This window comes from Wolffia australiana, chromosome 5 (genome assembly GCF_029677425.1).
Source record: "Wolffia australiana isolate 7733 chromosome 5, ASM2967742v1".
Lineage (NCBI taxonomy): Eukaryota > Viridiplantae > Streptophyta > Magnoliopsida > Alismatales > Araceae > Wolffia > Wolffia australiana.
This window is the reverse complement of record NC_135839.1, coordinates 4,105,999-4,132,059: the sequence shown is the minus strand read 5'-3', so window position 1 is coordinate 4,132,059 and position 26,061 is coordinate 4,105,999. Positions and strand designations below refer to the sequence as shown.

Sequence of the window (26,061 nt, the reverse complement as noted above, 5' to 3'; positions counted from 1 at the left end):
CCAATGACATTCCTGGTCTCCAGGGTTTCATCATTCATGAATGATGGATTATTTTGATACCTTCTCCTTTCTCACTATTATCAAATCATTTCTGATTATCCGTTTTCTAATAGTTTTTTTACTTATAAAATTCATCAAATGGATATGAAAGTTGCATTTTTTATAAAAAATACCAGTAAACTAATCTGTATGCCATTATTTTTCACTTGCACAATGGTCATGATCTTTTTTTCAGATTCAGAAGTCTCTTTTGGCTTTAAACAATCTCCTCATGGTTCAGCCACGTCAAAACTATCTTTCAGTACGGGCTTCAAAAATTTAAAATGGATCACTGAGTTTTTCACTGGCTGACGTTTTGTGGCTATCTCTTCAATAATTTTAAATGGTATTGATACTACATAGATGAGTATGGGCCTATTATCAAACAAAGAAAATTATATAATTGATTCTCTTCGAGAGGCAACCATGTACGATGGTAAACTGACATCTACTTTTATGGCTTCCTGCACTAAAGTAGAACGAAATAAGAAATCTTGGTTAGTATCATTGACTGATCGGAAAGTTTGTTATATCTTTCCATAACATCTCATTTTCAACTAGTGTATTAAGCTGATCCCTGGCCAATCTGAAAACTAGACATTCAGCTGTTATGTTTGTACGAATTCTATAAAACACAATCCAGATAAAGTTTATCAAATTTTGTTTTTTTATAGGAGCAAGCAAAGCCTAATGACAACTACGCTAGCTTGAATGTTAGATCATACATAAATGGGTGTTGTTTTCTTAGTGGTAATAATCTTGGAAGAGCAAGTGTAGTTTCTTAGTTTATAGCACATGCTGCTTAGTGCTCTCCTCTGGTTAAGTCACTTATCTTAGTGTGATTTTTCTTTGTGATAATCACACTGCCCCAAACCCTGTATTACATGATTAAATGATACCAGTGAGTTACATTGATCTGGAAGCCTACTTCAAGGCTTGCACACATTCTTAAGTGGACCTTTAGTGTAGTCTCATATTTTATATATTAATATATGACCTCTAGAGTTTGGCACATAAGTTCATCAACTCTTATTGATGTTGACGGTGCGATAAGTTTTTTAGCAGTTTGAATAATGAAGATGATGTTGATGTTGGCGATGACAGGGTATTATAGACACTAGACAACTATATGTCAAGACCAGGTGTCAACTACGTAAAATTCTTGTTTACTGATCATTAACACTATTAACATTACTTTCATGGTCAACTTCAACCAGCCTAGTTGACAAAAATGTTGATGACCTAGTATAAACAATTGACACCGTAGATCAACATCACCCATCAATTAGGTTAAATTCTTGTTAGAAAATTATCAAGTTCATTCACATTGTTCTTATGGCAAACTTAAACCTACCTAGTGGACAATGCCGTTGACAGCCTAGTTCAAACAGGTGATATTGACAATGACGTTGACATATTTTTTACCGTTGACATCACGCCGCAACGATAATAATTAATTATTTTTTTCCATTGATGATGGCGTTACCATTAACATTACTGCCATGGTAAACTTGAACCAGCCTAATTGACAATGACATTGACAGCCTGGTACAAACAGTTGACGTCAACCATCAACATCATTTGTCTCCCTTCTCCCACATGCACTGATGCACCCAAGCTCTTATAACTTGAATTTTTGTAAATAACCATTTACAAAAATGACAAAATCAAATTAAATCATTTCTGGGAAATATAAATGACCATTTTCTTGGACCTAAGTCGATGATCGCGGTTTGAATAAAGTTGGGGGAGCCAAATTGCATTTAAATGTGTTCTTCTGCCACTATAAATACCCGCAGTATTGACGTAGTTCTCGTTCAAAATTTCCCGGTCAAGCAGGAGAAGCTCGCGCTGGAATGGATCAGGAAACCGCGATGGAGCTGGTCGCCAAGGGAGCTACTCTTCTTGTTCTTGACGTTCCTCCATTCACCCTTTTCGGCATCGATACTCAGGTACTGGAAAGATGAGAAGATTCGCTCTGTGATATCATATTTCAGAGCCGTCGATTTTTTGATTTTTCTGCTTCAGTTGATTCCAACACATGGAAATCCATTCTTTGATTGCTCAAAGTATGTCCTGTTGACGCTGAAATGGTCATCATATAATACCGCCGAACAAACAGAGGAACTGTGGCTTCTTTTAGCTGAATTCCGATTGAAAATGAAGCTTTGGAATCGTTCCTCTTTGGATTTTGGAAGCCACCTGGTCTAACCATGTCCTCCATAGGCGGAAATGGTTATGATACTATCTCAGCAAAGAAATAGAGAAGATTGGGGTTTTCCTAGCTTAATTTGTTATAAAAATGGAGCGGGGTAATTGTTCTTCTTTAGATTTACCTACAGAAATTATGATTTTACGAAATTATGGCAAAATTTCAAAATTAGGGCATCTAATTTCTGTAAGCCTTAAAGAAAAAAACGATTGTACTCGAAGACAATGGATTAGCTTCTCCTCGATCTCTCCGCATTCTGGTTGATGGGCGATGTCTCCGCTCTCAATTGTGTTTAATGCAGGTTTGCATTCTAAGATGCTTTGTATTGTCACCTTGCTTAGCTATCTTCATGTTCCCTTCCTTATTGAAGAAGTATTTGTGCTGTAATACTCTAATGTCCCTGGTGGAAACTGTTTTCGTTGTGTAGCATCTAGTTGTCAAACTTTACAGAGTCAAATTACATTTTTTCAGTGTTATTTTTTGTAAATATTTTATTTTTTGAAATATTTTATTTTACCTCTTGCTTTCTATGTTCATGTATTTGACTGACATAGAGTTATTAAACTTTATATTTTGTCTTCATTTAAACCAGATGTTTTCGGTGGGACCTTTGTTTAAGGGTATAAAGATGATACCCCCAGGACCTCATATTGTCTATTACTGCGCCTCGAACAGGTTAGCTAAATCTCTGTACAAGCTACCTTTTTCTCTTCTTTAATAATCAGTGATGCGTTTATTGTTTAATGCAAGCTTTCGCATTAGCTGTGTTTCCTTTGTCTAAGAATTTAAATAAGATACTTGTACCTTTTTGTTTGTAAACTTTTGATTTGTTGAATTTTTCTGCCAAGATGACTGGCAACGAGTTGGTCAAGGAGTTTTGTGCGCAGATGACTTACTGCATTCTTTATTTGTTTCAAATGAGTTGATATAAGAGTAACAATGTGTTTGTTACTCTTATATCAACTCATTTGAAAATTCAAGGCAATGGCTGAGAGTGTTTATTTCTAATAATTTGATGTCTGAAATGTGGGTTTACACTAGAGACTTTATTTTTGAAGATTTACACCGGAGACGTAGATGATGGGAAAACGAATCATATATCTCAACTTTTATCTTGCTTATTTCTGTGATACATAGGGCGAGCACTCATTTTCATCTATTCCATCGCATTGGAGTGGGAGTTTTCCACTCGAATTTCTATCTGCTTTTGTTCAAATATATTTATCGCTGAAAATAAGTGCACTTTTCAAAATAACTGATTGTGATTGAATCTCAGAGAGAGAGAGAGAAATCTTGAGGCAGAAAACTAATGGGATCCTGAAACCAAGTGGTAGAGTAACTACAGATCCTGTCAGGACAATTCAATGTCTATTGATCCGTTTCCTGTTGCTCCTGTGCAAGTTATATATCCTTGGGATTTTCCCTTTCGTCTGGGCTACACCTGCCACCATCTTTTTCGTTTTATTTGACATTAATCAATCAGATTCCTTATTCTTTCAATATTTTAGCAAACAGCTACGTCCAGTATCTCTAGGCAAGTTTGGTAGTGCGTGCTGTGTCGATCACATTAGGACTGGTCTTCATAAGATATTATCCAAGTCTGTGACGCGTAATCTTGGTATGATACTGGGCCGTAATTAAGAGAAGCTCCAGCCCTGCTTTAGCTGGTTAAGGGGGAGGAACTACATGAGGGATCTCCTGTCCACGGAAGTATAACAGTCTGTGAGTTTCTCCTCTCTTAAGCTCTTCCATTTCTCTCTCTTCCTATCATTCTTCCCCTTGCAACAAACAACATTCCCGTTCCTGTGCAAGGCAGGAGATGAGTGATCCAGCGAGGTATGTTTCTCCAGATGCTCATCCTTCCTCTCCTTCGGCTCTTTGTCGCCCTGATCAGCGGAGCCGTCTCCTTGTTTCTCTCCTGTCTCTCTTCGCTCTTGTGTGACTTTTCGGGACAACTGTTTGGAAGAATCTACTGAATATGCTAGTGAGTTATTTTGACACACATCAGGGTCGTATCATGTCATTTAGGGACAGACATCATCAGAAAAGGTGTCGGTGCGTGGTGTTCAGCACAAAACATCAGCCGATATTACTTTCTTTGATGAAACCAAAGTAAGAGAGAGACACTGACAGTGATGCACATTCTACCTCTCTCTTACACACCAGAGAGAAATATTATCATCCAACACTCTTATATGTCCACCTCTCTTGGTCATGATTCACTTCCCCTGCCTCTCCCTAGTGTCTCTGATGATCATTCCCCCTGAGAGGATTCCCTTGCTTCTAACCAGGTGATGCCTACTCCTGAATGATGTTCTTTGATCAACCAGCTCTACCATCATCCTGTCACTGTTTCGGCCACTCCATCTACTTCTGGTCCTACTCTTCTCTGGTCCAATTACCATGTCATCTGTGTTGGATGGTTTATCCTATCTTCTCCACAAGCAGATCTTGATCTATCAATCACTTTTCAAAAGGCACCTCTTGCTTGTACCTATCATCTTATCTCTTAACTTTGTTGCCTGTTCTCATCTCTCTCTATTATGTGATCTATGTCAGCGTAAAGTCCCGCAGTCTAGGAGGACAGAAAGGTTTCCCTATCTGATGACTTTGAGCTTTGGGGGAACATGAAAATAGGTTGCTGTGGTGTGCTGGGGGTCAACAGTTGTTCACTCTGAGTCCTGGAGTGTTTGTGAAGCCAAGAATCTCATACTACTTTTCTGGACATGCAATGTGATACAACCCTAAATCGTATCAATTTCCTTTCTGTTGTTTTCTGGGACATCCCACGTGAAATAATTGAATAAAACTTCAAGGTGTGGTACACAATTCTGAGAGGGTTAGCGATGAAGGAAATATAAGAGATCCTCATGAGGCAAGGAGGGTTGACGCCCATGATAAGATCTTCACGAGGCACCTGAGGAATGTTGTCGACATGCGGGTAAGAACATATGTATCGTTACGAGGGGGGAGGTTACAACACAAGTCGATCTTGGAGAGACTTGAGGGAACCAGAAAACTTACAATTCAATCTTGGGTTTCCTTATCTCTGCAAACTGAACACTTTAAATAGGGAGATGGATACTTACTGGGCCGGTATTTCTCATAAATTTAACCTGATATGATGTCACAATTCTACCTTTAGGGATGAGCCCATAGCCTGAAGCCTTTAAGATTGTGTAAAGTCCAATTTTGACCAAACTTCAAGCCTTATCTCTTTGATAAATGTTTCAATCATAATGCCTTATTGAATGGGTGCATATTGATGAGAACCTAAGTTCTTGGTCCCCTCAAAACTGCACAAACGAGGGGAACATGACAAAAATATCCACGAAGTATTTGGGATTTGGGGTTTGTATCAAGTATGTGAAGGTTCACTTCATAGTTCCCCGTCCCCTGATATTGCAAAAAGGATGCCGTTTGCTTCAGGTCATGGTATCTTCGGAGAAGATTTTTTTAAGATGCTGTGCGTAATACCATTCCAAAACTGACTGGACTCTGATATTTGGAGAAGAAAGAGGGAAAAAAAGGTGTGGAGAGCAGGAATGTGTTAATTAACCGGGCTCTGATATTTGTAAGGAGAAAGGTAGAACCCTGATTTTGTTTAGTAAAGCATATTCAAGAAACTGAATCAAGAAGTCTTTTGTAGAAGCTGCTGTGGCTAGAGACTGGAGGTGCAGGATCCTCCCCCTCAGGAGACATTGAGCTAGGGAATGGCATGTCCTGTCTTGGACGGGACATCCGGGATGTGGCGGGACAGATGACGATGGTGATGGACGAAACTGTGATGTATAGTTCTTCATGTCTCCCCTCCCATCACACATCCCTAGGTTTTGAGAAAATCTGTCACGGTAGCATCACACGTCACTGGCCCTCGTTTCCATCTTCATCCAGTCACTGAAAGGCGTCCCCATCACACCGGACGTAGCGTTATATAAAAAAAAATATATTTTTAGGGTTGTCTCTGGGTTTCTCTCTCTCAATCTCCCTCAGACATCTCTCAGCCTCTTGGTCTCTCTCTCTCTCTTGATATCTCTCTCCCTCTCTGTCTCTCTCTCTCATGATGTCTCTCTCCCTCTTTCGATGTCTTCCTCCCTCTCTCTTGTGCGCGATGTCTCTCTCCCTCTCTTGGTGTCTCTCTCTCGGTGTCTCTCTTTCTCTCTCTCGATGTCTCTCTCCCTCTCTCGGTGTCTCTCTTTTTTCTCTCTCTCAATGTCTATCTCCCTCTCTTGGTGTCTCTCTCTCAGTGTATCTCTTTCTATCTCTCTCTCAATCTCTCTCCCTCTCTTGGCGTCCCTCTCTCAGTCTCTCTTTCTCTCCTCTCTTTCTTGATTTCTCTTCCTCTCTCTGTTTCTCTTTGTCTTTCTCTCAGTCTCTCTTTCTCTCGTATCTCTCTTTCTCTCTCTGTCAGTCTCCCTTTGTCTCTTTCTCTCTCTTTTTCAGTCTCTTTTTTCTCCTCTCTGTTGGTCTCTCTTTCTCTTCTCTCTCTCTCTCTATTCTTCTAGATCTCTCGTTCTCTCTTTCTGTTCTCTCTCTAACTTTATCTATTCTCTCTCAGTATCTCTTTTTCCTTTTAATTCTTCGTCCTTCTCTCTGTCTCTCTCTTTCGTCTTTCTCACTCGGTCTCTCTCTTTCCTCTCTCTCTCTCTCTCTTACTCTTGATCTCTCTTTCTCTCTCTCTTAATCTCTCGGTCCCTCTTTCTGTTCTGTCTCTCGTTCTCTCTCGGTCTCTGTCTATTCTCTCGGTGGCTCTCATTCTCTCTCGTTCTAATTCTTGGTCTCTCTCTGTCTCTCTCTTTCTCTTGGTCTCTCTTTCTGGTCTCTCTCTCGGTCTCTGTTTATTCTCTCTTGGTCTCTCTTTCTCTCTTGTTCTAATTCTTAGCCTCTCTCTGTCTTGGTCTCTCTCTTTTTCTCTCTCTTCTCATTCTCAGTCTCTCTCTCTCTGCGTCTCTCTTTTGGTTTTTCTCTCGCGGTTTCTCTCTTTTGGTTTTTCTCTCGCGGTTTCTCTTTTTCTCCTTCTCTCTCTCGGTTTCTCTCACTCTCTCTCTCCTCTTTTCTCTCTCCGTCTCTCTCTCTATTCTTCTCACTCTTTCCCTCTCGGTGTCTCTCTTTCTCTGGTCTCTCTCTCTCTCTCTCTCTCTTTGAGTATCTCTCTCTTGGTGTCTCTTTCTCTCTATCTTTCTTGGTTTCTCTCTACTGGTCTCTCTCTCTATCTTTGTGTCTCTATCCCTCCTCTCTCTTTCTCTAGTTTCTGTCTCTCTCTTGGTGTCAGTATCTCGGTCTCTCTCTCTTGTTATCTCAGTGTCTCTCTCCCTCTTTTCTCTTTCTCTAGTTTCTGTCTCTCTCTTGGTCTCTCTCTCTTTCACTCTTGCTGTCTCTCTCTCCCTCCTCTCTCTTTCTCTAGTTTCTGTCTCTTTTGGTGTCAGTCTCTCGGTCTCTCCCTTTGGTTCTCTTGGTTTCTCTCTCCCTCTTTTCTCTTTCTCTAGTTTCTGTCTCTCTCTTGGTCTCTCTCTCTTTCACTCTCGGTGTCTCTCTCTCCCTCCTCTCTTTCTCTAGTTTCTGTCTCTTTTGGTGTCAGTCTCTCGGTCTCTCCCTTTGGTTCTCTTGGTTTCTCTCTCCCTCTTTTCTCTTTCTCTAGTTTCTGTCTCTCTCTTGGTCTCTCTCTCTTTCACTCTTGCTGTCTCTCTCTTTCAGTGTTTCTCTTCCTCTCTAGGTATCTCTCTCTCTCTCACTTGGTGTCTCTCTCTTTGGCTGCTTCCCTTCCGCTCTCAATATCTCTCTTTTTCTCTCTATCTCCTTTCTCTTTTTCTCTCTTCCTCTCTTTGTCTTTCTCTTGGTCTCTCTTTCTCTCTCTGGTATCACTGTCTCTCTCTCGTTCTCTCTCTTGGTCTCTTGTTCTCTCCTCTCTCTTTCTCCCCTTTTTCTCTGAGTCTTTCTCCCCTTTCTCTCTGAGTCTCTCTTTCTCTCTCTCTTGGTCTTTCTTTCTTCCTGTCTCTCGGTCTCCCTCACTCCCTCTTCTCTCTCCTTTTCTCTTATTCTCTCTCTTTTTCTCCTCTCTCTCCTGGTTTTTCTCTGTCACTCCCTCTTCTGTCTCTGGGTCTCTCTCACTCTTGGTCTCTCTCTCTCTCTCTATCTCTTTCTCGGTCTCTCTTTCTCTCCTCTCTTTTTTGGTCTCTCCCTCTCCCTCTTCTCTCCTTCTTGGTCTCTCTTTCTCTATCTGACTCTGGGTTTTGAACTCTCTCTCTCCCTCTCTATCTCTCTCTATCTCTCTCTTTCTTGGTGTCCTTCTCTCAGTCTTTCTTTCTTGGTGTCTCTCTCTCTGTCTCTCTTTTTCTCTCTATCGGTCTTTTTTTCTCTCTCGGTCTCTTTTCTTCTCTCTATATCCATGTCTCTCTTTCTCTTGGTCTCTCTCTCTCGCTCTTTATCGGTCTCTCTCTCTCTCTCCCTATTCTTTCTCTTTCTATTGTTAAAAACAACATAGGGGTTGCCTTACCTGCGGCCAACAGACATCTCATCAGAAGACTCAACCAACGTTGGGATGACAAACGTATTCTTCAAAAGATCTCATGATTGCTTAATATAGTGGCAATGCCACCCCTTGTCATTCTGTCCTTTCATTTTATTGTACCTTCTTACCTTCAATATGCCAATCTCGGGATTCTTCTCTCTTTTCATATCCAACCCAGAAGTTATATATACAGATTTTTTCATCTTCTATATCTCTCTCCTCGTCTCTCACTCAATCTCTCTCCCCCTCTTCTGTCTCGCTCTAAGTGTTTCTCTCTCCCTCTTCTCTCTCGCTCTTGGTGTTTCTCTCATCCTCTTCTCTGACACTCTTGGTGTCGCTCTCTCCCTGACACAGCCTTAGTACACGAACAGTGTAGGAACAAGACTTAAATCCACAAGCCTTGCTCTAATTGAAGTAGCCAAGTTCTGAATCCACAAAACTAGCTTCTCCAACCCTTGAGTCCACAAGTACTGAAACACTCTCTAGCAAAGAGAACAATTAGAGAGTACACAAGTACTGAGTTTTCCTTTCTGGGGTCTTGTATAGGCCACAACAAGTGCAGGGTCGTCCATAATGACAATACCCATGAAAGGAAAACTCAAATCATTGAGAAAAGAAACTCTAAGAAGCTAAAACAGAGGATTAGCAGCCAGACAGGCTTGAGCATAGATATTCTGGAGATTCAAGGGCCTGTAGAATCTGTCGAAGATATTTCTGTGGCTCAAGAAGATCCTGATAGGACAAAATAGAAGCTCTGCAGCTCTGACAAGCTGGAGCAGACATATTCTGCAGATTGTGGCAGAAGAAGAATCTGTCAGAGGACTCTATCAGAGAAGAATCTGTTAGTGGATTTAGTCAGAGAAAATCTGTCAGAGGATTCTGTCAGAGAAGAATCTGTTAGAGGATTCTGTCAGAGAAGAATCTGTTAGAGGATTCTGTCGGAGAAAATCTGTCAGAGGATTCTGTTAGGGAAGAATCTGCTTCAAAAAATGTTCTGGGCTACATCACTCATTCTTCTCCCTCTTCTTCCTCTTCTCTCTCGCTCTCGGTGTCTCTCTCTCCCTCTTCTCCCTCTCCTAGGCTCTCCCTTTCTCTTGGTCTCTCTCTCTTTCCCTCTTTTCTCTCTCTCATCATTAAAATGCTTGTCACCACCATCATCCTTGATGGCTGTCCCGTCACATCATCCGTTCGAGACCCTCCGTCACTGTCAGGTCATCCGTCACCATCTGGGTCTTCTAAAATATCATCCGTCACACTCACGCCTCCGTCACTGCGACGAATGACGTGATGAATGACATTTGCCATTCCCCATGTTAAGCTGGTTGGAGGAGATAATCTTTCTATCCTTCCGGTTCTTGCAAACATCCTGCCAGACCCCCTTAGTCCTATTCTCATAGTGAACATCGACTCCCATATATATTTATACTTCTTTCTTAGAGCTTATTGCAATAATGGGTTCTTTTCTACTGATACACTCCTCCGAGACATCAGAGAACCACTCCATTTTTTAGATTTGCTTGGTGAGCAGACACCAAAATCTGCAGTGATGAGGCATCAATAATGCTGCTAGGGTGGCAACAGAGCCAGTTGAGAGGGCTGCAGCTCTTGCTGTGATAGCATGGTTTCTGTGGAGAAGACTGAAGTTTCCATTGAGGATGCTATGGTTGCAGCGTTTTTATAGCAGCATGTTAGCCAGCCGTTTTATTCCATTTAGTCCATGTTTCTTTTTTTATTTTCTTTCTGCCCTTTCTGTATGTGGGTCACATGCTACAAGTGGACCCATATGAAAGACAAAGGGTTAAGTGATTCTCTCATGTGAGAGAATAAGTAACTTAAGATTGATGGGTCCAGCCCACTTAACCATACCAGCTGGTATTTAAACCAGATACTATGAGAAATACGATAGGCCGTTTTCCTTTAGTAAACCCTTGGTCCACGAGGATACACGAGGAGGCACTGGAGGGAGAGCTGCTAAACAATGGCGGATTGCAATACTGCAAGCGTTACAAATATCGTGAAGGAAGTGATCAAAAGAAGAGGATTCTGAATCCTAACAGTCAAGAAGTTTTACTTCCCACCGGAAACTATTAAATCCATTGTGAGGATTCTGAATCCTAACAGTATGAATGAAACTTGAAAAGTAAAAAAGAAGAGGGACCAGGAAGAAAATTCAAGAAGGATACAAAAGGATTTCCATGCACGGCTCACCTATCTACAGAGGTAAAATTTTCCACTTTACCCTTGTGTGATGTAGCCCTCCGCTTTGTCTCTTTTATCTTTATATCGGCATGGTTAAATTTCACATGTAACCAGATCCACAAATCATGCATATAATTACTAGTAAATATTGTAACTCAATTTGTGTATTCTGAGACGCTGAATAATTAGGACTCCTTTTAGCACAGTGGTTTTCTTTGCAGGAGTCTCATTACAACAGGACTCCACTTCTTCACTGTTATTTTAGTTTGGCATCCAGTTGCTGATTTTGCTTTAGCTTCTGGTCCTTCTAAAATCTTTTATGGGTTCATTGGTTTGATTTCTGTTTCATGTGGTTTTCATGATGAGTCTTAAACTTTTCTCTGTGTGGGATATCTCATGTTGGATAGTTCTTAGTTGGTACTGCCCCATTCTGGATAGGGGAGAAAGATGTATATTAACCAACATGTTTGGCATCTCAATATTTATCTTTCTTCTCTCAGAGATGGAACCGACTTTTCACCAGTTATCAGCTTCTTTATCTACACATCAATTTCAGAGGTAAATAATTGGATGGTTTATACTAAATTCATGTGTGTTGGAGTTTGTGTTGAGTCTTGTCTGACCTGGCTATCTGCCTTATGCTTTACTTGTCATGTTTGGATTTTTTTGTGATAAATTGAATTGAGCTTTGACCTCCCAAAAGTTAAAAAGTTGATGCACACTTCTTGAATTGTATAATATCTTAATGGTAGTGAAAGTGTCGCCAAATTGTGTTTTTTAGTATCTTCTTGTGAAAGAAAGAGCATCAGATATTAGCTTAAGAGTAAATCAGTTTCTGCTTACTTCAATTGGTTCATTAATGATGAGTTTCAATGAGCAAATAGTCTGTATCTTTTTCAATAACTCAAACTGGTTTCCCGTATGCGCATTCATGCAACAACCTTGGGAAGATGGTATAAGACTTAAAATTCTCAAGTTAAAAATTTGGATTATAAAATTGGGATGATTTTAAGGAGCAATTTGCTAGTCGATACAGAATCTTTTCAAAAAGCCTTTATCAAGCATTGTTAAAGATACTGCCAAGATTGTGTCGCGAGAAGGCAGTAGAAGACTCTCGACGGAGAATAGAGGAAGGGCAAGAAGAGAGAAGCCCTTAGGACGACAGAAGAAGAGCCAAAAAACGGCCATATTTTCCATTAAGCTTAGGTCAATATATACAGGAAGCCTTGTAATGGCTAGTTGGGCGTATCACGTGTTGTACGTCACGTGATACACTCTAACACCTTCCCGCAAGCTGGAGAATGAATATTTTTCATGCCTAGCTTGGATACAAGATAGTCATGCTGCAACTTAGTCAAACCTTTAGTCAATAAATCTGCTCGTTGTTGCATTGTAGGTACATAATTGATCGTATGTGTCTTCTGATCTAGATGATGTTTGATGAAGTGTCAACGCAGCCCCATATGTTTGGTTCGTTCATGTTGGACAGGATCATGGGCCAGACTAATTGCAGACTTGTTGTCACAGAATATTGTAGCTGGTTGGTCAAGAGACAACTTCAATTCTTGAAAGAGATTCTGAATCCAAAGTGTCTCACAGATGCCCTTAACAAGAGCACGAAATTCTGCTTCCGCACTAGAAAGAGAGACGGCTTTTTGCTTGTTGCTTTGCCAAGTAAAAAGGTTGCCACATAGAAAAGTACAATATCCCGTAGTCGATTTCTGATCAACCTGCGAGCCCTTAAATCAGCATCAGTGGATACTTAATGAAGTGGTGGCTTACGTCGCTGGAAAGTCAGTCCAAGCCCAATGGTGCCCTTGACATAACGGAGTACACATTGTGCATCCTGCAAATGACAGATTTTAGGGCATGCCATAAATTGACTAAGTACATGAACAGTGTAGGAGATATCCGGTCTAGTATGAGCTAGATATATAAGTTTGCCCACAAGTCTTTGGTAAGAGAGAATATCAATGTTAGGTTCGGTAGCTTCATTAGTAAGCTTTAGATTGACCTCCATAGGGGTTGATAAAGGGCGACATTGTAGGTGGCCGGTCTCATTGAGTAAATCATAAATATATTTTTGTTGGGACAAAATGATGCCATACGGAGTATAGGCTACCTCAATGCCTAAGAAGTAAGTAAGAGGTCCTCAATTTTTTATGTCAAAGTTTGCTTTAAAATGTTGACTAAAGTATCAATACCACTGGAATCATTGCCAGTTGTAATAATGTCTTCTACATATACAATAAGGAGAACAATCTTGCCAGAGAGACTATGGCGGTAGAATAGGGTATGATCACCATCATATTGACTATATAGTTAAGATCAGTGATAGCCTTGGTAATTTGGCAAACCAGGCACTGGGAGATTGTTTCAGACCATAGAGTGTCTTGCGAAGGCGACAAACTTGTCCAAAGGGTTGATCATATCCTGGAGGTGGTTTCATGTAAACTTCCTCTTGAAGGTCACCATGCAGAAATGCATTTTTTACATCATATTGAGTCAATTGCCAGTTGTAACATGCCGCTAATGAGATGAGAATACATATAGTGTTCATTTTTGCTACAGGAGCAAAAGTTTCCTTGTAATCAATTCCATACTGTTGTGTATATCCTTGAGCAACCAGTGTTGCTTTGTACCGTTCAAGTGTACCATCGGCCTTTTACTTTACTATTTACACCCATCGACAGCCTATAGCCCGTTTCCCTGCTGGTAAGGAAGTGAGTTCCCAAGTGTTATTTGCATGGAGAGCCTCCATCTCGGCATCCATAGCAAAATGCCATTGAGGATGAGACAAGGCCTCAGAATGAGAATTGGGAATAGTCACTTGTTGGAGGTCCATTAGAAACGTCTTATGAGTTGGTGTAACATTCTGGTAGGTAAGAAAGTCACTTAACGGAAAGGGTGTGGTACAACAGAGTTGGGTACCATCCTGAATTGACTGAGGTGTGTCAGAGACAATGACTGATTCATTCGACATATTACTAGAGCCGTGGAGACATTGTTGTTGATCTCCAGGCTTAGGTCTATTCTGCTGGCGAGTATAATGGAACGGATACGGTTGTACCCGAGTAAGTGAAGGAACACATTCTACCAGTGGGGGTTCCGGATGATCCAAGGGAGGGGAATCCCTAGGGGAATCCTTGACTAGCTCCGCGTGTGGGATTCCATTACTTAATGAGTTAAGAGGTGGTAAATAAGTGGGTGAGGAGGATACAATTCTTGGATTATTATCTTCATCATCATTTGATTTAGAATAATAAAATTTAAGTTCATTGGATGTAACATCTTTTGATACGAGGATACACCTCGCAGGGGGATGATAGTATTTATATCCCTTTTGCGTATTTGAGTATCCAACAAACACACAGATTAAGGCACGGGGAGACAACTTTTTCGTCTGATGTGGATGTGGATGAACATAAGATTCACATCCAAAGAGACGTAGCTCAAGGTGGGATTGGAATCGTGTATTTGGATATGTTATTTGCACTATCTCTAGGGGTGTTTTCCCGTTGAGAGTAGGAGAGGTAAGCGATTGATAAGGTGAACAGAGTGCATACCAGCTTCACCCCATAATGTTTTTGGAGTAGTGCTCTGGATTGTAAGGGCTCTAGTTTTTTCCAAAATATGTCCTAACTTCCGCGCAGCTACACCATTTTGTTGAGGTGTATAGGGACATGAAGATTCATGAAGTATACCTTGATCATGAAGAATATGTATCATATCAGAGTTGATAATTCACGTCCATTATCAGTGCGCAACCTTTTAATTTTAACCTCAAATTTACGATAAACCATACTTAAGAAGCCGCGGATAATATTAGGTACTTCAGATTTATGTCGCATAAGGTGAATCCACCAAAAACGACTCACATCATCTATAAGAAACAAAAACCATCAAAAACCCATATGTCGCAGTGTATTAGTTCAAAAACGCTTGTGGCGTTATGGAAAGGAGGATAAGTGGTGCGCTTATGTTTAGCCAATTGACAGACATTGCACACTAAAGTTGTCATGTTCAAATGAGAGCAGAAGTGAGGAAACATGTCTTTCATAATAGAAATCGATGGATGTCCTAATTGACGATGAAGAAGCCAGAGTTTTTCGTCTCCAGTAGACGTTGCAGTCGAAGCTTGAAGAGAAGCCGCCGGGATCCCTTGTGGCGGGCATAAGTAGTGGACTAAGATTCTACCTAGCCTATGCTTCTGGGCCGCCACCTTGTCACGAAGAAATGCATCAAGGTCATCAAAAATTAATTCATATGATGACAATTGAGCTAGACGCTGAACAGATAGTAAACTGACACATAACTTTGGAACATAGAGAATAGAGGTAAGAGTTCCTATCGGAGCAACCTCTATGCTACCAATGCCAACTGCAGGAATTAGGGTACCATTAGCTGTTTGAACCCTCCGACCACTAGTGCAAGGTCCATAAGTCTTTGATGGCGACCACGACAATACACCAGTATTGGACGTGCCTCCACCTTCTCATGAGACCTCCCGCGTCATGGCATGTCACCAATGCCAACTTCAGAACCATCCTTTGATCTGACACGTTGACACATCGCCAACATCGATTAATATTAGGTTTTTAAATTTATGGTTATCTTATTTTCTCTTTCCTCCAAGGTCTATACATAGGCCAATGTTGAAAGAAAGACTTGGTGAATTTCTTTTGGAATTTAAGTTTCTTCTCCTAAAAAGAAGTTTGCCCTAGCCGTCTCCTGTCCGAGCCACCGCCGCTGCCTCTTGCCCCCACCGCCGCCGTCGAGAGGAGGCCACCTGTCCTCCTGCGCCCGCGTGCACTGCCTACTGCCTGCGCCTACCGCACGCATGTCCACCTGCGCCGGCCGCACGCACAACCGCCCACCCGCACCGGCCACACGCACAGCCGCCAGCCGCGCTGGCCGCACGCATGGCCGCCCGCCCAAGCAGCCGTCCGCCAACGCGGCCGTCCGCCCACGTGGATGCCCGCCCACGTGGACGCCCGCCCACATGACTGCCCCCCACGCAGATGCCCGCCCATGCGGACGCCCGCCCACGCGGCCGTCGCCCACGCGGTCGCCCGCCCACGCGGCCTCCCCCTCACGCAGCCACCTACCCACGCGGACGCCCGGCCACGCGGCTGCCGCATTCAGTATCCAGGGGCTTCAGATCCTCGTTCTGCAAGTGCACGCCCCGTATACCGTTTAGGTTCCGGGGCGCTTCCCTGAACCCCGCAAGGGCACGACTCCCCCCTTGACCCCCCCTAAAGTGACCACACAGTTGGATCCGCGACACTCTGTCGAAGTGCACGTCACTTGCCCCGGCCAACGACGCGTCAAGAATTACCCCATCGCCATGGTGCATTGCACTAGTGTCGAGGTAATTCTACCCTCTTTGGAGTCGGTGTTCTTCCTCCAGTGTTCCTCGATTGTTTTTCCACTGCCGTCAGATTAGTTGATCAGGCTTTTGAATCTTCCCGTGATTAGTTGATTAGGCATTTTTGAATCTTTTCGTGATCGACGGTTCGATTTATTGAAATTTTCGCTTGCTTAACCATGGTGGTTGAAAGACAGTACTCCCGCCCTCGATCGAGGAAAGGGGCTGCACCATCAGTATTTACACCGGATTTAAATCTTCGAATTCTATCGTGTGAATAGTGGTCTGATTTATCCTACCCTAGTCAAGCTAGCCTGCCCTACCCGGTCAGTCCCATCATCCCGCATCACCTATCATCCTGCATCAGTTTTAAAAAAATCTCGAGAGGGAGTCATGTGGTCCATGGCTCCCCAGTCAAAAATCCACACATTAGACCATGCACTAATTAAAGAGTAGCATAAAGGGTTGTCCTGAGTGAGCAAGGGATGTCGATCCAATAATGTCAGTTGTAGACTTCAATAGATTCTTGAGTTGAAGGAGTTCCTCTCTACTAAGATTAAAGCTTTGTTCCAGAGATCCAGTCTCCTTCGGCTCAGTCACTTTGAGTCCTTCACTTCTCGAGCTGACGTTATGACTTTTGCTCACTTGGTTTGTTGCCCAGGCAGGCGACCATGTATTTTCCAACATGTCTCCTTTGTGTGGTGTAAACGACCACAATGATTGCACCAGAGATGATCTTTGTCATCTCCTCGAGGGTGTTTTGGCTGACATCCACCTTGATTGCCCGGTCCAGACTGTGATTGTTTTCTCTGATGTGTCTTAGATCCTGTGTAAGATGGTTGGACAGCACATGCAATACTCTCAGCCGACCCATGGTTATCCCCGAGTAGACTTTCTTCTTTGCACACTTGAATCACCATATATTCAAAATTCAGCTTATTTTCGTGGTTGAATAATTTTGCACAGATAGATTCAAACTCTGGTCTTAGACCCTTAAGATGATGATAAATACAATCTCGTAGGATATAACCACGATCCACTGAGTTGCTAGTAGCGGCTGATAAAAAAATCTATTTCTTTCCATAATGTCTGAAGTTCATTAGCATTGGCTAAAGCAGTCTGATTTTCTTGCACAAGTCACATGGAGCGATCAACTAAATCTGCAATACGAGATTCATCTTCCCGCATTGAGTAGTGTTTCTGAACATGATCCCATACATCTTTGACGGTGTCAAAGTCCATGTAATGTTGACACAGATCCAGGGACATAGAGTCTAACATCCAGGTAAGCGAAACATCTTCCTCGCAACTCCATTTCTGATAAGATGAATCAGATTCTGCAGGTGGGAGCTCTGTGAGATGATAGAGTTGCCCACGAGGTCTGAATATAATTTGAATGTACTTAATCCATTGATATAAATTGTGTCCCGTAAATAAGTTACGGGATGCCGTGACTGGGAGATGGGTGTACCATCTCTCTCCTAGATGAAGCTGTCCACCTCTAGGACCATCATTCATTTCGTATTTGACTTCGCCTTTGGCCATATAGTCCAAGTGCTATGACAGAAATAGTAACAACAGATTAAGCTGGAGCAATTGGAATGTCACACATGATTTTTTCTTGATGACGAGCAGGAAGTCAAAGAGGTCGTCGTCCAAATAAGCCCAGTAGAACAACACAGGTCAGGGTGTGGCCGTCATCGTTGGTCAATGCATCGTCAACATCCCCTTCGTCGTCGTCAACATGTGGTGTTGTCGTTAACTCGTAACGTCAACATTTTTTTTTTCGTCGTCGTCCTGCCCCAAACTTAGGTCAAGCCGCTTCGTCTCCGAGCGAGCTTCGTCAGTTTCTTTCGAGCCTGGAGATCAGGATCGTCTCGTTCAGCTGTAAGTTGCCAGACAGATAAGCTCAGAGATATCATCTGGGAGAGCTTGTTGTCGTCCGAGGGTTCAGCTCCGTCGTCTTCCGACGGTAAGTTGTCGGTCGTCTGCCTCTGCTCAGCTATGCTTTGATACCATGCCAAGATCGTGTCGCGAGAAGGCAGTAGAAGACTCTCGACGGAGAATAGAGAAAGGTCAAGAAAAGATAAGCCCATAGGACGACAGAAGAGCCAAAAAAAGTCATATTTTCCATTAAGTTTAGGTCAATATATACAGGAAGCCTTGTAACGGCTAGTTGGGCGTATCACGTGCTGTACATCACGTGATACACTCTAACAGATACAACAAATGGGATTTGTGGCTGAATATGAGGCAAAACTTGAAAGAGTAATCATGACGATCCTGAGAGGGAGATTGGCGGAAGATCCTAAACGGAGATCAACAATTCTTGGGGATCTTGGGGTTTCTTGATCAGCATTTATTAGGAGTGGGAGATTGGCGAGCGGCAATTTTTGGGGCTTCTCCATCTGCAATTCTTGGGAGTGGGAGATCGGCAATCGGTGATTCCTGGGACTTCACGGTCGGCAATTCTTGGGAGCAAGAGATTGACGATCGGTGTTTATTGGGGCTTCTTGATCGGCGATTGTGAGAATCCTGAGCGGGAGATTGGTTGATGATCCTGAATGGGAGATTGGCAATTCTTGAGGCTTCTCGATCGGCAAGTTCTTGGGAGCGGGAGATCGGTGGTTGGCAATTCTTGGGGTATCTTGAGCGGCGATTGTGAAATCCTGAGTGGGAAATCGGCAGACAATCCTGAACGGGAGATTGGAAATTGTTGGTGGATCTTGGGGCTTCTTGATCAGCATTTCTTGGGAGTACGAGATCGGAGATCGGCGATTCTCGGGACTTCTCGATCGGCAATAGTGGGGATCCTGAGCGGGAGACCGGCGGATGACAGGGAGACCGACCAAATATAAATCGTAAGAGGCGGTGGGCGACCTCAGCAACCATCGGAGAACAATGGCTATCATCGGCGACCATCTGTGACCCTACAGCCGGCGACCCCGTGACCGGCGACCTCGCGACCTAGGCGTTCTTGCAACCTTGGCGACCGGCGACCCCAGTGACCTCACGAGTCCAGTGACTTCGGCGACCCCTCGGACTCGGTGACAAACGACACCGCGACAGATGACTGTTCGACAGACGTCACGGAGCGAACTCCGATTTTTTACTTCCGAGTGTCCAAAGCTTTGGGTCACATGGCTCCCTTGGGCGGAATACAGTCATAACACGTCGTATCATTCTGCTATCAAGATGTCACCTTTTAAAGTGGTTTATGGACGTGATCCACCTACCTTAATCCGCTACGGGTCTCAACCATCCCCAATTGATTCGCTAAACCAAATGCTTCAGGAGCGAGATACTTCATTGGACAAACTTAAAACACATCTGGCTAATTCACAAGCATCTATGAAGAAGCAAGCTGATAAACACGGCAGAGATGTTCAGTATCAAGTAGGAGACAAAGTATACCTAAAGATTCGTCCCTACCGCATGAAGACCTTGGCCAGAAGAAGTTCTGAGAAATTGTCAACTAAATTTTCGGTCCTTTTACAATATCTCAACGAATTGGATCAGTGGCCTACAAACTAGATCTACCTGAATCCTCTTCTATTCACCCCGTTTTTTATGTTTCCCAACTAAGACCAGCTGTTGGCGATCTCCAACATATTACGCCTCTAACCTCTCATCTCTCTTATGATTGAGAATGGCAGGTATATCCCAAAGCTGTTCTGTCCTCCAGATCTAACAGGGATGGCATGCAAGTTCTAGTTAAATGGAAGAATCTACCCAATTATGAAGCAACTTGGGAAGATGTTCTGGTGTTGCAACGCCAGTTTCCAAATTTCCAAGTTGAGGAAAATTTGGTTCTCGGGGAGGGAAGCATTGATACGAACCTCCCACGCACGTACGTGCGAAGGAGGAAGCGCAACCATCTCCCACGTGCGGAGCTGGACGAGGGAGACGAATAGACATGAAGGCCTCTACAGACGGGCTCGCCGTTGAGATAGAAGGTCTCATAGCATCATGGTTTTCCTCGTGACGGGGATGAAGAGGGAAGAGGAAAATGTATACATGTAATAGAGAGTCCTAGGGCTCAAACCCTGTACTTGTCAGGTGGTTACCGATTTGTTTGGGTGACCGCCTCATATGGTTTCAAAAAAAAAAAGAACTTGAATGAGTAATCGCACAGTTTCCAAATGTGGCTCGGGAGGTGAAGGAAAATACATATTTACAAGTTCTGAATGCCAACATCCGCAGAGAAGTGTTGAAATTAAAGCCTTACAGACTAAAAGAAAGCATGAACTTTTCTTCTATTTTTCTTTTATCGATCTATCTGTTTCGTGGGCAGCCTAATAGAATGCTGTCATACAAATGTACCTCAATATGACAACGTGGGGAAGGTACTCACTCAGAAATATATTCCTCGTGCAAGTACGTCTTCCACTATTAGACCCCCAACATTTCAAAGAGATCCAATCAAATTCTGGTTATTAATGTGGCTCTACAGAAACTATAACTAACTGAATCTCAAAATTTTGTGGAACAAGCACAATTATAAGTTACTGAATCTGAAACCAAACCTGTTTGAAGACAGCTTGTATCGGCGATCCATATGTGGAGATAAACCAACCAATGATCCAATTCAAAGTTTTCTTCTGTATAGATAAACCAGCCTGAGGGGGGCCATCCCTCCAAATCGAGGACAATATGGTTCTTTGAAGGCGAGGGAGGATACAAACCTGCTTAAAGTTTAAAGGAGGAGGGCACACAAACGAAAAAAGGCATGGGTGTTGCTTATGGAATCAGGCCGAACCAGAATTCTAATAATAAGAGTGGTATCCCTTAAGAATAGGCATGTAGCAAATTAATCCAGAAAGGGACGGGAGCAGGGTTGGAGCAGCGGAGAAGAATCCATTTCAGCAGGGAGGAAGCTGATCTTATTACGTCCTCATACTTATTTCTTTTCTTCCTCTTGCTACTTGGGCTCACTGCATGTCTTGAATTTGCGTGGACCATATTGATCTATTGATCTACATTGAAGTTTTTAATCATAAGAACTTTATATTTGGTTGAATTTCCAAGCAGATCTGTATCACTACTCATGACTTTTATGACTGGTGTTAGCATTAAAAAATTTTGGGTTACTTTTTGAAATGACAATCTTCATCTGATGTGCTTTCCCCTTACCTTAGTCCTCCCCTTCTCTCTTTGTCTCCCTCTCCCTCTCCTTTTACAGTATTCATAATCGATGCCTTCATCCAAAAATTTGACCACCGTGGTGTTAAGTGTTACTTGTGAGATGTTATGCTTCATGTCCTCCATTGGTGTGATCATCAAAGATTCAAGTACACCCACTTTTTGAGTTCCTTCCTCTGAATTAAGCTGGCAGCGAATAGTAGCCTGCATTTGAATTTGATTAATTTTCAGAGCTTTTTATGAAATTTTTATCATGTTCTTTCCAAAATTATAATTCGGTTCTCGCTGCTTTCAAATTACTGCAGGTAGTTATTTTGAAATGGCAGCAACAAGAGGAAAACCTGGTTAAACTTTCAGAGGAAGAGGTATATTGATATTGGCTTTTCACTTTTGTTGCTAAAAATACATGGCCTGATGTTACTATCTTAATAGTTTAACGCGGTCTACGACCCATATTGTCTATGTGTCATGAAGAGTTTAACTCTTTGACATTGCATTCTTTGTATGTTGTGAGACAGGTTAATTCTTTTATTTTCTCTAGGATGCAGAAAAGAAGTCTGTGGTCCATGGATGTAGTATCTTGTAATAGGATAAGAGACCATATATTGTTTCTCTCTCTCTTCAATAGAATTAGATTACTGCTGGGAAGAATGCTGTCAGCATATTACTTTCGTATTACCTCCAACTATGTTATAAAGTCCCAGTGTTATAAGGCCCACAAGGGCATTTGCTTCCTGATATGACAAATGGGCTCAATAGAGCCCATTGTCTTTGTTTGATTAAGGTTTCTCGACTGTTATAATAGTTAACTTTTTTTTGCAGTTAACCTAATCCTGCCATCACAAGCTCAGAACAACCAGATGTAGGCGAACGGAAACCTCAAACTCAACAGATATAAAATGTAATAATAGATAAATGACCAAATATGGCAGCCACCCATCTGCACCAAATCACCCATGTACCTTTAGATGGCTGGATAACAAATTTGCACAACAGCACTAAGATGTACTGTGCATGGTTCACTAATTACCGGCCCACTACACCAGTATCAAATGAGATGTCAATGTGATTCATAACAAGATAGTCAAAGTTATCCATAGACGAATACTTGTCTCTTCCAATGGTTCTTCATCATCAGGACACAGTTTGGTTTGAGCGTCCATTGGAGTGGAGAGGTTTATAACCCAACATTCCTGGTTCTTGAAGAAGATCCAACGCATAATTTTACTGATTGAAAAATTCCCTTGTATGAACAACTGATCTCCATATACATGCACATGATATATTTATCTGTGAGGACTGATATGATCCATCAGAAGGTTTATGTCCGTAAGCGGGCTGGTAACGGGCCTGGCAAGCTAGCACTGGCCCGCGATGCCTTTTCCCCTACTTAAGGAGGGGCACCCACACGAGAAGAGGCAGGCAATCAGAAGTAAGCTCTCACTTCCCTCTCCTACCTCCCTCTCCGGGTTTTCCTCACCTCTCCTCTTGTGGTTCGTAGGTCGATGTGCCCTCCTCGACGCGGAGCCGACAGCCCTGCTCAACCATTCCCGTTTCTCCTATTCCCTACCCCGGGAACTCTCCTCTTCCCCTCCCCCCTCCCTCTCCTACCTGCTATCGATCGGATCAGTTTGAACTATCTCAATTGGAATTGTTGAATTACATTGAGTTACACGATACCTTCCGAGTAGGTTCGAATCAAGGACCTGATACGATTGTATCTCAAAAGAAAGGTATTAATCAAGAAATACTGCATGCACCTGCACCCCACAGTGGAAATCACCGCGTGCTCACTTGACGTGGAAGATCAGATGGCCTCCCGAATTCAGTCTTCCAGTGGGGATCCCCACCCTTGTGCATCGTCGTCCTCCTCGTGAACCGGCTGAATGCAGCTCCATCCCAAGAGAATGCCCAACCACCAGCCTCTTGAATCTCCATCTGGATCCCCTTCTCCCCCCTTTGCTGGTTCTTATATACTCTCCCGCGGAGTACTTATTCCTTAGTGGGCTTATCTCCCCAACTTTATCTGTGGGCTGGTCGTAGCCCATTTATTTGTAAGCTATCACGTGCTACTCATGTGATGATCTTATGTTCCTCATCTGGGCCCATGTTGATCCTCTCCTCAGTCTGCGTCTCGTGCTGACTTCCCTTTTTTCGTCTCCTCTTGTATTCAATGTACAGGACCGTATCAAGACCCCATCCCCCAAAACTCTTAGGGAACATGCAAATGCAAAAGAATGGTTTGGGTGGATGAGGTGAGAGTTTTATTGGCAGAACCATTATGATGCAGTACATAAAAGCAAGAGGACTGATGAATGACACCTCATTGATGAAGGTAAATGGGTATGGAGGAGCTGAAATGCTCCTGTCATTGTCAGAATAAAGTGTTTACATGTTTGTTTCAAATTATGTTTGAGTTTCCGACTAAAGATAAAAAAACTAAGCAATTTGGAGTGCACATCATAAGATGTACCCCATTTATGCTGTTGTATCCAAAGGAAATTTTTTTCAGAAGCTTAGTTTGGACTGTTTATGACTGGGACCTCACATATCTAAAACACAGTCCAAAAGGCCAGTAGATCAAACAAAACAAGAACCAAAAATAGGTCACATTTTGGCTGGGACAGTCATTCTAATGACTGGGGAGAAGATAAATATGGTGCAAGAAGATGAAGTTTTTGTTGCGATGCATGACTTGGGCAATTACATCAGTGGAAACACCATGCAGAAGTTCAAGAGGTAAGAATTGGTTGACCAGGTAGTAAATCCTCTGCTCACATTCTTTGCTGTTAATTCCCCCTCTGTTCAACTCATGTATGGCGGAAGAAAGAAAATGGAAACAGTTGACAAACAGAAACAAGACCTGATGGAAATTTAGAGAAATAAAAATTGTGTTTAGGTACATCACACATAGAAAAATTATGGGTCAACTCCATTAAGGATTTGCTCTGCTCGTGCGCTAATTGTGTCCAATATATTTTTGCCCTGTCCCTGCATTGTGACTGTATCATTCACGTTTCATTGGAAATTAAATCTCTTTATTTGGATAATCTCATTGAAAGTTATTTTGTTTCCACCCAAATAAAATGGGATCATTTTTTTTTGAGTGGATAACATATGAACATTATCTGAGAAAAAACTTCTCCACCCAGGAAGGAAGATATTCTCAAGCAGTGAAAAATCTAGCATTTGATCGCAACCTTGGGCCGTATGCATTGGAGCATTTTGGACAATGGAAACAAATATCAGATTACGTTTCAAAGGATACAATAAAAAGATTAGGTAATGTCATAATAAAATAATAGTATTTTAATTAGACCCAATTCATTGGTGTCATTCTTATGATTCAAGGTTATTCTCAAATCTCTTACTGACATGATGTTATGATACGAACCTTGATCTAGGTTCGTACCGGGAGGAGGTTGGAGGACGAGGTAAGGTAGACGTTCCCGGGGTAGGAGAGTCGAAATGGGAATGATAGGAGGGTCGAACAGAAGGGGCAGGGATCGACCAGGGACGAGCCGCCTGATGACGCGGTGAAGGGTTGACGATCGCGGGGATGGTGATCGTTGGAGACTAGAAGAGAACCGGACGGCAAGGGTAGGGATCGGATTGGAGGGGAGCCGGCTGAAGATCCGGTGAGACGATCACGGGGATAGGGGATCGCTGGACTGTCAAAGGGACGGGACCGAGACAAGGAGGATCGAGATAGTGAGCCAAGAGGCCGATCTTACCATAAGTCTTGACTGCCCTCCTCCAGGGAGGGCTACACATACTAATAAGAAATGGAAGCAACTACCCTAAACATGAAATGACTAAAATACCCCTAGTGGGCTAAACTTCCTAAGATACCCTTTGGGGGTATAGGATCCTATCATGTTATCCCCATTTGTTCAACATACCTCCCTTGTTGGTTCTTTATTGAATTTCTTCATGGAAGCTATTGGTCACTTTCTCAAGATGTCGACCTCTCCTTTTTTGTTTCAATGCTGATTGATTTTTCAGTTTTTCATCAGTGCTTTTCTCATACATTGTTAGTGAGAACCTAATACAAACCCATGCGGGTTATCATTTTCTTTTCGTATGTCCTTTAAATGATGTAGCCCTTCTTGTTGGAGGATAGGAAGGAACTTGGTGATCACCATAACCTTGCGCGACGATGTCCGCTCCGTCTTAAACTTTCCAGCGATGTTCATTCCCTCAGGGATATTGTCCAGCTCCCCTTCTGACATCTCAGAGGTATCTCTCTGTAGTATTCTGGAACAATGCTGGCTGCTCCATGGTGCTGCGTTGAAGTGCGCAACTCCGACCAATGGACACGAGATCAGACGAAAGGAATGGCCCAAGTAAGGCAGCTGCCACTGCAAGAACTTCTGCAAAGATGACACAACTCTTTCACGCACTTACTTGCGACAAAAGAAATGAGCCTGACCACTCAGTGCAAAGTTGGGCATGGGAGATGTCTAACAAAGCAGAGGTTGACATTAGAAATGAGGTGGATCGAGCTGGACATGCTCTAATTGGCAACAAACTTTTCTTGGAGAGGAGTTCTCAAATATTCGTATGCTCCTGCTTGGCTGGCTTAGGGAGATC

At 42.7% G+C, this 26,061-nt stretch overlaps 1 protein-coding gene across 2 annotated transcripts in view; it reads left to right on the top strand.

The window, feature by feature from the left end:
* The first annotated feature begins 1,796 nt into the window (after positions 1-1,796).
* The window catches only part of LOC144703016 (AAR2 protein family), a 36,182-nt gene continuing 11,917 nt past the window's right edge, over positions 1,797-26,061 (top strand). The window contains exons 1-5 of one of the 2 annotated variants that reach the window (XM_078575089.1): positions 1,797-1,991; positions 2,844-2,926; positions 11,459-11,516; positions 21,774-21,833; positions 24,621-24,750. In XM_078575089.1, the coding sequence (XP_078431215.1) occupies positions 1,896-1,991; positions 2,844-2,926; positions 11,459-11,516; positions 21,774-21,833; positions 24,621-24,750 (427 nt within the window). In that variant the 5' untranslated portion in view covers positions 1,797-1,895. The remainder of the gene's footprint in view (positions 1,992-2,843; positions 2,927-11,458; positions 11,517-21,773; positions 21,834-24,620; positions 24,751-26,061) is intronic. The other variant, XM_078575088.1, reaches the window with a different exon arrangement.